The following is an 11,579-nucleotide window of genomic DNA, read 5'->3' as shown; positions in this document are numbered from 1 at the left end:
CCCTCGGTCCCGAAGGTGTCCCGCAGCCGGCCGGCAGATGCGAGAATGTGGGAGGGTTGTGGTTTTCGGGGTGTGCTTTGCGGGCTGTAGGTAGTGCATCCGAGCCTGGATTGGGTACGGCACAATTCCTGAGGCAGCCATGTTGGGATGATGATCTGACAATCCTCTGGGCTAAGTCAGGCGGCGGGAGACAGGATGACAAGCCTGGCCGTTTTTGGGTCATCGGCAGAATATTGGTATTAAACTGGGGTTGGAGAAGGAGGATTCACCAGAAGCAGGTGGTGAAGCTGTACCTGTTCCCCAAAACGCCAGATACGTTCATACGGGATTTTGAAGTGTTTCTCTTCACTTCCAGCTCCTCCTTCGCTCATTCTTTTTGTTATTGCACAATCCAGTGCACTGGCGTGTGGATGAGGAGCCGTATGTTCGTATCATGGGATTTTCAGTGCATCGCCGAGCTCTACACCCCTCTTGTCTGGCATCTTTACGCAGTACGGAGATAGCAGTTCGTAGTGTGTGAGTTCAGCTGATCTATCGGACTGTCGTCGCGCCCTGATCCTTAGCGGGGGACCCGAAATTGGATTCGCTGTGGTCCTCTTGTTCATAAACCCTTGCTGCCCTGAACAGCTGTTTTGCCCTTTCCATGCCGTTATCTCTATCTTGCTTCATTTTCTTTCCTTAGAGCTGTTGTGTGATTGAGCTACAAGCAGTTTTTTTGTGTAGAAGTTAGCACCTTCTCTGGTAGGCATAGCTACGTAGATATGACACAATGGCCCGGTATGTTAAATAAAAGCGATGCTTCTTCCTTTGTGATGTGTGCCTGGGTTTTGTTTGAATGTAGAGAGACAGATTCTGAACGTTCTTTTTGTAACCACTCTGAACTTGTTGCAAACTTCAATATATAAGTAACAATTTGACTCTAAATCCCTGCTCTGCTTGGAACTTTACTTCAAAAAATAGCCACATGTTGTGTATTTTGATTTTGCCTAAAATCTGGTTTGCCAAAACTTTCAGATACGCCCAAGGATCCAACAGCTTGACTCTTTAAACATTTGTGTGAAAGTCCCAATCGAGTTACAAGTGCTTTGAGACCATGAAGAGTGATTGAACGACATCATTGGGTTTGGCAGCTTGAATAACAGCAAACAGATGAGATGTTTGGAGGAGTTGTTTAATGACCCGCTTTTAATATTAAACCTCACCATGTGACTTAACAGGGTGGATATCTTTCAATAATAGTTTAAAACAAGTGTGAAATGAATATGTAGGACTTGCTTTTGTGCCCACTAAACAACTCTGATACTCTTTACCGCCTGGTTTAGAGCCAGTGGTGTATCATGTCAAAGGCTCTGGTATGCAGTTCCCTTCTTTACTTGGTTCCTGATTGGATTCAGACAGACTGAATGTTAAACGATACACAGCTAATAGACTCTTTCCACGGTATTAGGAGAATGAATCATTCTAGCATGGAGGGCAGCCTCCTAAGCCTATACTGAACATTAAAAAAAAGAGAGGAGTCTGTCTTTTATAAAGATTGTTCTTCTAGATTGTACCACAGGCTGTATCGCACATCTTGTTATGCTCTGTTACATCTCCTGTTACCCCGCTGTACACAACCTTTTGGATTGGTAAGTGATACTGTTGGGAAATCTGAACCCTGAAAAACCAGTTGCAATTTATGATCTGTGGTGCCCTGCAACTCGGTCTCATTTTGCCCCGTTTAGCATTCTGTATGATGAGTGCAATACTGCCTTTATAAAACGTTACAGCCAGTTAAAGTTGCTGGTAAGTGGGGGAAAGAAACCTTCAAAACACCAACAACTTAAATTTATGGGGAGCTTGGAAAAATATATCGGGTTTGGTTAAATTTTCTTAAATGATGAAAATGAAGTCTTGGGTAGTGAGATGGTGTTGAAAACATCTGAAAACCACATGGAACTGCAAGTGGGCTTTTGCTTACTTCGGCTAGGAAAACCAGCAGAGTTGAGGAGGAATGCAATTTCAAGTCACGCCACACTTCAACTTTCTGTGAGCACAAAAGTTAGGGTTGGGAAAAGCTGGTAAATGCAGAAGTCTGGCGGTCCAGTTTTTATTCTGTTGTAGGTGATTTTTGTGACCTGTTCTCTAAGAACTTCTTCACAGCTGTGTTGGAAACAAGGCTATCGTTCAGCTGGTGCCCGTGGGGTCTGGCGGTGTGCTTTCCATGCCGCCTTACTGTGAATATGGTATCCAGAGGTGCCCGAGAATTATTTTTTACAAGTAGACGATTCTTTCACTCCCATCTTCTGTTTGCCAGTTCACTGGATATGCTAGTTGTCTGCAGAAATTAATGAGGTATTCTGAGAGGCATGTCTGTGAAAACAGCAGAATGACATCTTTGTATGTGGGACTTTTCAGTTGGAAGGGAAAACAAGCTCCCTATGTTTCATAAATAATATTAGAAGAACACATTGGTTGTATTTTTATTTTCTTAAAATCAATCCCCTGCATTAACAGCATTACCTGTATTCGCTAGTCTTTACGGGAAGTGGACAAAATCATGGGTTTTACATTAATTTGCATAGATGGGGAAAAGAAAGAAGAGAACCACTAAGCCACTGTCAGGTAGTTTCTGTGATGTTCTACACCCTGTGAAAATTCCAGCAACTCATCTTTTTCTGCAACCTGACCAAGTGAACTGTGTCATGAACTCGGTACCAGCAGAGATTTTGCACTTGGATTTCTGCAAGTGCATTTCAGAAGCAGAGTGCCTAGGGGCGTGTACAATAACATTCCTGTCTCCTAGCAGCAATATTCAGGGTCAGTTGAATAATACTGCTGGGTTGTATCAGGATTAGTCTCGTCGCTTGGCTTTCGTGTGAGGGCACAGGTACTTACGCAAGGGTCGTGCTAAGAAGGGAAAGCAAAAATTCCACACAGTAGGTACTCAGTGTACAGCCACATGTTTGGTGTGCTTTGTTATACAAAAACTAGGTCCCTCTGAGCAAGAGTGAATAAAACAGGTCTCTCAAATGACCCAGAATCTCTGTTAAACTTTGAAGATCATGTGAATTAATTCCCATTACTTCTTCGCTCTATTCGATGTTTTAAGTTCCTTGTGAAACTTCTTAAAATTCTGCACTAGCCGAAAGTGGACTGCGTGGCTGTCTCATTATTCCACCAGTTTGCTGTATCATTGACTTTGAAATCCAGCTGGCTTGTTCCTAAAGACATTCTAATTGTCCTAGTCTGGGGAGGTAACCTCAGGTACCTGCTAAAACAAGGAATGCTCTAAATTACTTCTGGAGTAATTTAATTTCTGCCTTCCCCATGTGATGGCGTTAATGAAGTCATGGATTTATTAAAATCTTCTTGTACTGTGGGAAGATGTGTCATAACTGGAATTAAGCACGTATCAGTATTTTTACCAGCTGTAGAACTTACTTTTGAACTGAAATGCTTCTGCTTTAGACCTGCTAGTAGGTCATGTACTTCTGTGGTTGCCCCTCTGAAATGAGTATTTCGTTGGATATGTGGCTTATAGATAACTTTAGGGGATGTCAGGATTTCTGGGCCGTGCATGGTGACTTGTGCAGGGTAGAGTTCTGCCCACGTGAACTCAGGTTGAGGATAGAAATGGCTGCATTGAGTCAGACCTGAGGCTCACCTGGCCCTGCATCCTGTCTTCAGCCTGGCTGTAGCAGGTGTTTAGAATGTAAGGATAAATCAGCCATGTAATCATGATTTCCCAGTATAGTCTGCCAGGTTCTGCGAGTGTGTGCCATGGAGGCTTTCTGAGCCAAGGTGGAAGCTTTTTACTGCACCTTAATGGCTTTTTCAAAAAAAAAAAACACCTACTTTTTGAGGCTGTTGAGCTGTGCTACCGACTACCCCATGGCAGTAAGTTAAACTGCTTAATTTCAGACCGACTGAAAAGCTTTCTTCTAATGCAAAAGGCTGGTTGAAGACAATGATGTTGAACCAACCTTTATTAACCCTACATTTCAGTACTGTCTCAGATGTGCCTTGAAGTTTGGAGTGTGGGTATCCTGATAGTGTCCTGCCTGATGTGCTCCATCATTTGGATGTGGCAGGATTTGAACAAGTATTTTGATAATCGTGAATTTACTGGTGAACACATGCTGTAGATAGATAGCAATGTTTACCCTCAAGGCAATAATTTTTGATTCCTCTTCCTTACGGAGTAGTGTGTCCTTTAATCACCAGATATACGAGTAGTTAATGAGTTTTTATTTCCTTTGAGAAGAGGGCTTTCTCAGGGCTGCAAAGGGATCTGTAAGGTTGTGGGGTACGCCCTTTTCTCTGGAAAGGTGTGTATTGAACGTCAGCGTGACATGGCCCATCACATGTTAGTTTTAATATTATTACAGCTATTGCATTGTGGCAGCAAGGGCTGACAGCTAGAGAACCTAGACACGTGGTGTAGGGCAGCTAGCTCACGCTGAAATCGAAGTAGCTGTGTCTTTACTGCTAAAATTATCTTTGTTAGGTTAAGCCTAACACATGTTGCAACCAGATCTTCATTTTGGTATCAGCATCCCCAGTTTCTGGGAAGAAAACCAAGTAATGAAAGAAGTGTGTTTCTACACTTCAAAAGAACTGCTTCAGATGACAAACTTTTGACTAGGGAGACGGTGTGCAGGTGCTGTTCAGTGTATTTCCAACACTGTTGTTGAAATGACAGCTTCAGTGCGGGGGAGAGTGTGATTGCAGACCAGAAATTTGTTACCCAACAACTTTGAACTACCCTGATTTTATCAACATCTTGAATACAACAGCTGTAAATAACTAAAATTGTATTTTTCTCTTTAGAAAACACCAACAAGAAGGATAACTTGAAACACTCTTGACCCCTTCACTTGCTATTTCTTGACTGCACTACAAGCAACCAGAATGTCGGGGGCTTCAGTGAAGGTGGCTGTTCGGGTCCGGCCCTTCAATTCCCGAGAAACCAGCAAAGAATCCAAATGTATCATTCAGATGCAAGGCAATTCAACCAGTAAGTTATTTTAATCTCCTGAGGGAGCCTTTCTCTCTCCTCTCCCTTCCTGCATAATCTTCTTTTTGTCAGTCTGAAGTGAGTACTGTGTGCGTTACATCATCTAGAATTACTCTTTCTAGAGAATCTTCTCTTCTGAGTCTGTCAGTTGTCTCTGAATTTGACTAGAAAGTCTAAATCACGAGTATCTTGGTGTTGATGCAGTTGTTGATGGTGTTTGCTTGTGGGGAGCTCATTATTCTACAGAGAGATTATAACACCAAAGTGAAAACCTTTTTGTTAACTTCAGTGTGTGGGAATGCCAAGTGGGCTGATGGATACAGGGATACGTCGCAGACCACCTCACGGTAATTGTTGTGGTGTAACTCCTGCTCGGGTCTGGTGCTTTAGTTCTTGGTGTGCTTCTTCTGCAGTCTGGGCCTTTGTGTAGGAGCATAATTTGAGTGAGAAAGCTGAAGGGAAAAGGATGACAAGTTTTATGTGTTAACAGAGTAGATAGAACCATCTTATTTTGTAACCAACTGGCAGTCTTAGGGTTCTTAAATAATTATTGTGGGTCTAATTTGGAGGTGAAGACTCTTGCGTGGGGAAACTGAATGTGGGTATACCATTTCTTGATGATTTTGTGGGTTGGTTTTTTTTTTTGGTGGTTTGGGGTGTTTTTTAACCATGCTCCTCAAGGTCAGGGCAGTATTGATACCCCTTGCTGCAGCGTTGTTGGTCACGTGTAGCCTGATAGCTATACCTAGAAACTGCTCTTATGGTAGTTTTTCATTGTTAGATAATCAAGTAGTCATCTTCTCTGTAGCTGTAGGAAGTAATGCTCCAAGAGCATTGAATTGCTTTGCTCTTTTGATTAGTGGGGCATTTACTCATGCTTGTTAATACAGAGGAGGTTTCCTACAGGCCCTTCCCTTTCTTCAGCTGAGGTTGTATTTCAGCCTGCTTCTGCAGTGGAATTTAAGTCCTGGTTTTGGTCACTTGAATGATACACAGTGTTTATGGTTTCATTGGAGGCACCATACAGAAGAGAGCTTGCTTTTCAGTGCCCTAAATTCTGACCTTCACACCCTCTGTGGAATACGACCCGCAGGAACTGGGTTTTCAGTTGAGTTTCAATATTTCCATTTAAAGTGCAGGGGAATTGGGAGTCATCTCATGTAGGAGCAGGTGCTTGTATCCCAAGTTGCCTGCCAACTTTCAGAGCACACCAGCATAGAAAGGAAGAACTACAGACTCCGTCAGACGACATTTGTTGCGGAATGCCACCGAGCTCTGGAGTACAGCGGTGCCATGTTAACAGGTTTTCTTGTTGCTGTCATGTCACGACAGCAATCATTTTAGACGCTTGAGATGACTGAACTCCAGGAGCCTGTGGAAACAGCTTATTTGTGGTACAGTGACAAGGGTGACCAGTGAGTGGCAATCTATTGAGGTTTGAAATGTGGTGTAGTCACTGGTTCTGTTTCTGAATGCTGGAGCTGCGCTCTGGACACACTGTTAAGAAACTGCATCAGCTTTCAAAGGAGAAAAATACTTCCTGATGTATCTAGTTGGGTATGTCGGTATAGCTTTTGCTGTATTTTGTGCTCTGGAAATGTTCTCATCTGTAGCCTTCTGTTTGAGTCCTGTGGCTCTGCTATAAGGTGGGTGATAAGACAGATGGTCAGGTCTAAGTCAGCAGACAGACACAGTTGGACTTGATGATCTCTAAGGTCTTTTCCAACCCAGTGATTCTATGATTTTATGAGTCTGTACGTCCTCAGGGGCCATTAGAGACTGGGAAAAGTAATCAGTTGCAATAGCTGTGCATTCTTACAGTCGGTGGTGGGCTGTTTTTCCCTCTTAGAGAAGAGATACAGAAGAAAGGAATAGACAGAGGAGGAATTTTATTCATTGAACGGAAGAGAATCATATAATAAAAGATATGAATAAGGCAGTGTTTGGTGGGGAAAAAACCTGAGCAGAAATCTTTACTCCAAAGAATCATCCTAAAAAGTTGTGTGATGCCCGTAACTTCAAGCTGAAATTCTTCAGCTTTTAGGCTACGTGTTAGATTTGGGAGCATAAGTATTGTTGCCCTTTCTTCCAAGGATTCTTTCTTTTTCATCATCTCTTAGTCGTTGCAGCCTCACGCTTACGTTATTGAACTCCTTACTGTTAAGGTGTGAACTTGCTGATGAAAAACTCACTATAGAAGGTGATATTTATGTATCCGAGTCTCACGTCCGATGCAGCAATTTCCAAATAAAGGGGATTCAGTAGTAACGTTAGCCTATGCACTTCCCGCTTCATACCTTCAAATGTGCCGGTTAAATGATCAAGGCTTAGATGTGTGGTCTCTCAGGAGGTTCTTTTGTCGTTTGGGCACTAGTCAAGCTGACAGGGCAAATCTGAGAGGCTGGTGAAATGTGGGTAGTGACTATTTTAAGTCTCAGAGACAATTAAAGTTCCCTTATCTTGGAATGAAAGCCTAATGGACTATTGTGGTGGGCAGGATTGATAAGGCAGTGTGAATGTGATAGTGAAGAAGGGATTTTGACTGTTACTTGAACTTGAATTCTTTATGCATTGATTGGCCAAACTAGTCTATGAATTCTTTGTGGGTCCTGAGTTCAAACTTTGTCCGAGTCTGAGTTCTATAAATGTCTAGGCTGATACAGGCTGAGACCACATCATAGAGCAACTGGGGTGAAGTGCCTGGGATTATGTTAAGGAAAATGGAATATATAGATAGTAGTGTATCCCACGTGTGCTCCATTTATGTTTTTTAATGCATGTGTGAAGAAAGGACTATTTCTTGACGGCCATAATGAAGTATATTCCTGAAGTCGGGATGCCACCAGGCTTGTTGCCTGATGTGCTGCTTTTGTTTGTCAGTTTTGGTGCGAGTTTGGCTGTTTACAGTTTTTGGGATTGCCTGCCATTTGTGGTGGGCTTGCCAGCGAAAGAGAACATCCTCCTGGCTCAGAAAGCTTATTCTCAATTTTTTTTACACATTTTAACTTTGCCCTAGAAGCAAAACAAGTGTAATTTTATTGTGGTCTTGAAGTCTCCTGCAGAATCCACTTCTTACCCGATCTGGCTTTTATGTCATTTTCTTGTGGAAGATCAAGGCCTTTAATCAGGATCCATAGTAGATCTCCATCTTTGTAATTTCGGTGTTTAAAAAAGACAGTGTAGCTAAATACAGTTCTATAGATGTCTAAATCTCAGAAATCCAGAGTTCTTACCAAGGTCTTTAGCCCATCATATTAAGAGGGCTGACTCTGAGTAATTCTGAAATTGGGTTTTTTTGGTCTGCTATACTAGATGAGAAGAGTAAGGTTGTCCTCCCCCAGGCTTTCTGGTTGCAAAGGTATTGACATGCAGTAATAAAGTATCTTGCACTTTAAGAGCTGTCAGTCTTTATTTTTAAAACACATGTTGCCAAACTGGAATTCCGCAGTCGGGCTGAAGTCACATGCGCTGACTGCGTTCAGGGGCTGGGATTTTGGCAGAAGGCCTGTGCTGCTCAGCTCGCATCTAGTTGCAGATGGTATTCATTTGAATGATACTGCCAGGAGTTCTGGCAGTATGAAATGAAACTGGAGAAGTGGGGACAGGAGAACAGAAAATAATAGAGGAATTCCTAGAGACAGGAGAAGGTAGAATCTGCCGAGTCCTACAACTTGAGTTATTTTGGGAATGCAAAATGCTTTCCAAAGGAGAGGTGACAGCACCATCAAATTACTGATTAAAAACCCCTGCAAAAACAGTAACCAAGAGGGATTAATTTAAGAAAAGACCATTGTTGGGTTTTATTTTTATCACTTAGATACGATCTGAAGAAACATAAGGTGTTTGTTTTCAAAAACTCCTTCTGTGCAAGTGGATACCGTGGACCTAAATGCTTTGTTTTCACTTGGAATTCTGTTTTGAGGAGCACGTCTCCATTGCCCGCTGTACAGGGGTCAATATTGCCGCATGCCTGCAGGTCTCGCGCGTCCATACCCGCTAGGGGCTTGGGCTTGTAGCGTTGCCCGTAGCGTCATCAGCCGTGCTGGGGTGCCTGGTGGGAAAAGCGAAAAGTCAGTGGGCTCTGAGGACTTTTCATATTGAGAATTAATTAATTCCCTGAGGTCATCTCTCTCTTAGCAGTACTTCATATCAGTTAGCTTGACACTGCCTAACGTCTTGTTTGTCTCATATTCTGCTTATGGCAGAATATTTTCACATGAAACTTGGTATCCGTGGACTTCTAAGTGGCTTTTTGTGGTGGTGGTTTATTGATAAAATCCTGCCTAGTATTGAAACAGACTGAAACTGCTGAAATAACACTTTTGGCTCCTCCCCTGAGATACTTTGTTTAATTTTGTCAGTCTTTAAATAAATTTGAAAATCTATCTATGTTAATATTTTCTTTAAATTACTAGATTGGGGGTTTGTCATGCTCTAGGGCAAACTCAGAAGCAGCTTTTTGAAATTAATAATTCAAGAATAGATCACAGTTGCCAGCATACCTTCACTGAATGTATCTTGAACTCTTGCTTTTTCACTGTTTTTTGTTTGGAATGATTTACATTAATGTGTCTTACCCATGATGTATTAATTACTTCCTGCCTCTCCATTAATTAGTGGTTTCGTGGTGAGTGGGGAAAAAGATTCTACCATGTAATACATGGGAGAAATGGTGAGCTCTATCTCAGGGTATTTTGTCTGTCAGTAGTTCTTGTTTTTATATCAGGTTTTGAAATGGGACAAATATGAACAACGTTGGCAGCTGCTGCCATGAAATGCAAAGCTAAGATATTCTCTGCCTAAAGACTTCCCTGGGGTTGGGTTTATTCTCTTGGTGTGGGTTGGTTTTTTTCTTTTTGGAACTGATTTGATAATCCTGTCTGTAAGTAAATAATGCATAAATAAAACCCAGTGAAAATGAAGCAGAGGTTCAAGCTAGTAGCTACAAGAAAGCATTTAGATATTCAGCATTAGCACAGAGTCCAGCTAGCTTACTCTTTGAAGAAGCTATAAACATATGTAGAAAACTAAGCTGATGGAGCAGGGAAATAAGGAATGTCTTTCTTAGAATACGTCCTCTGCAATTGACATTAATTGTGCATTAGGTGAATGAAAATAGGTTTTAGTGTTTTGTGGGTGGCAGTGCCAGAGTAGACCAAAGTTCCCAAGCCATAGTTCGTCTGAGATTATTGTGCATTCTGGTTGGCCATAAACTGTATTAATTTAGAAGTGTGCTGGCACAGTCCGGGTTCTGTTAAAAGGTGTGAGTGCAACAGGATCCTCGGGTTAGGGCTGAAGATCACCCGTCTGAATTTTAACTGGGTAATAGTCTTTGTGGCTCGGTGGTGTTGGAAGGTTCTTTTTTGTGGACTGCTGGAGGTAGTGGATGTTTCATGAAAACAGGCGCAGTGAACTGTATTAATTTAGAAGTGTGCTGGCACAGTCCGGGTTCTGTTAAAAGGTGTGAGTGCAACAGGATCCTCGGGTTAGGGCTGAAGATCACCCGTCTGAATTTTAACTGGGTAATAGTCTTTGTGGCTCGGTGGTGTTGGAAGGTTCTTTTTTGTGGACTGCTGGAGGTAGTGGATGTTTCATGAAAACAGGCGCAGTGGTGCGGTCCCATCTGCCAGTGCCAATAGTGGCAGCTGCTGCGGTGCACATATGGCAGTTAGGTTCTCGGGCAGGCATCCTTGGCGTCAGGAAAACTTCGTCAGGCATTCTGGAGTTGATTTGGAGAGGTTGAGGAAAAATATTTTTCATCAAATGGTGGCACGTTGTATTTTTTCTTTTTCCCTCTCTAAGATTTATAAACCTCTGATCTAAATCTAAATATTTAAATTTAAAAAGATAGAAACATCTAATTTGAGTTCCTGTTCTGCTTAGGTGTTTTCTTTCTATATTTTTTTTCCCTTAAGATGTGACCTGCTTTATGCAATTGTTCTGGAGCTAAATAAAAATGGGTGAGAAAGCAGGACTTCGCTTAAAAGGCTTTTGATTTATGGTGTGCTTGTCTAAATAAGTGATACTTTAAAAATAATGCAGAGGTCAGAACTATTGAAAGGTTCAGAGCACGGTAACCTCATCAGTAGTTCAGCCAGTACTTTGCCATGGCAAGGGGGTTGGAACTAGATGATCTTTAAGGTCCCTTCCAACCCACACCATTCTATGATTCTATGATTCATTGTTACACAGCGACAGGGGATATTGTTACACCTTTTCCTTGTTGTGTAGCTCTAAAAAGTAGTAACCTCTGTCAAAGAAGCTTAATCCTAAAGGAGGGGGAAAAGTATGGTTTGCTGATCTTCCTGATGTAATTTGTAAGTGTTTTCTTAATGAAAAGACACCCTGAAAAGGAACCCTATTGTGTGTGTGTGCCTTCAGGAGGACAATGCATCCTTTTTTTTCTTTCCCCCTGCAGTAATGCACAGTTTGGATGGTTTCATGGAGGAACTTGTCTCATGGAAATAATCTTTGGTCCAAATTGCTGATGAGAGACTTCCTATAAGAAACTGGCTTTTACTTAGGCTGCTACAGAGTACCTCTAGGTAGGAAAGCAAGGGGAATTTGTGTAGCCTATGCT

The 11,579-nt window shown here is 42.1% G+C and overlaps 1 protein-coding gene across 1 annotated transcript in view; it reads left to right on the top strand.

The window, feature by feature from the left end:
* Positions 1 to 4,810: 4,810 nt before the first annotated feature.
* KIF1B (kinesin family member 1B) overlaps positions 4,811 to 11,579 on the top strand; it is a 48,217-nt gene continuing 41,448 nt past the window's right edge. Inside the window, exon 1 of the mRNA XM_010147082.1 lies at positions 4,811 to 4,999. Within this exon, the coding sequence (XP_010145384.1) occupies positions 4,894 to 4,999 (106 nt within the window). The 5' untranslated portion in view covers positions 4,811 to 4,893. The remainder of the gene's footprint in view (positions 5,000 to 11,579) is intronic.

The sequence above is a fragment of the Eurypyga helias genome, unplaced genomic scaffold (genome assembly GCF_000690775.1).
Source record: "Eurypyga helias isolate BGI_N326 unplaced genomic scaffold, ASM69077v1 scaffold4692, whole genome shotgun sequence".
Taxonomy (NCBI): Eukaryota; Metazoa; Chordata; class Aves; order Eurypygiformes; family Eurypygidae; genus Eurypyga; species Eurypyga helias.
Note: the sequence above shows the minus strand (reverse complement) of the source record. Positions and strands in the feature narration are given on the sequence as shown.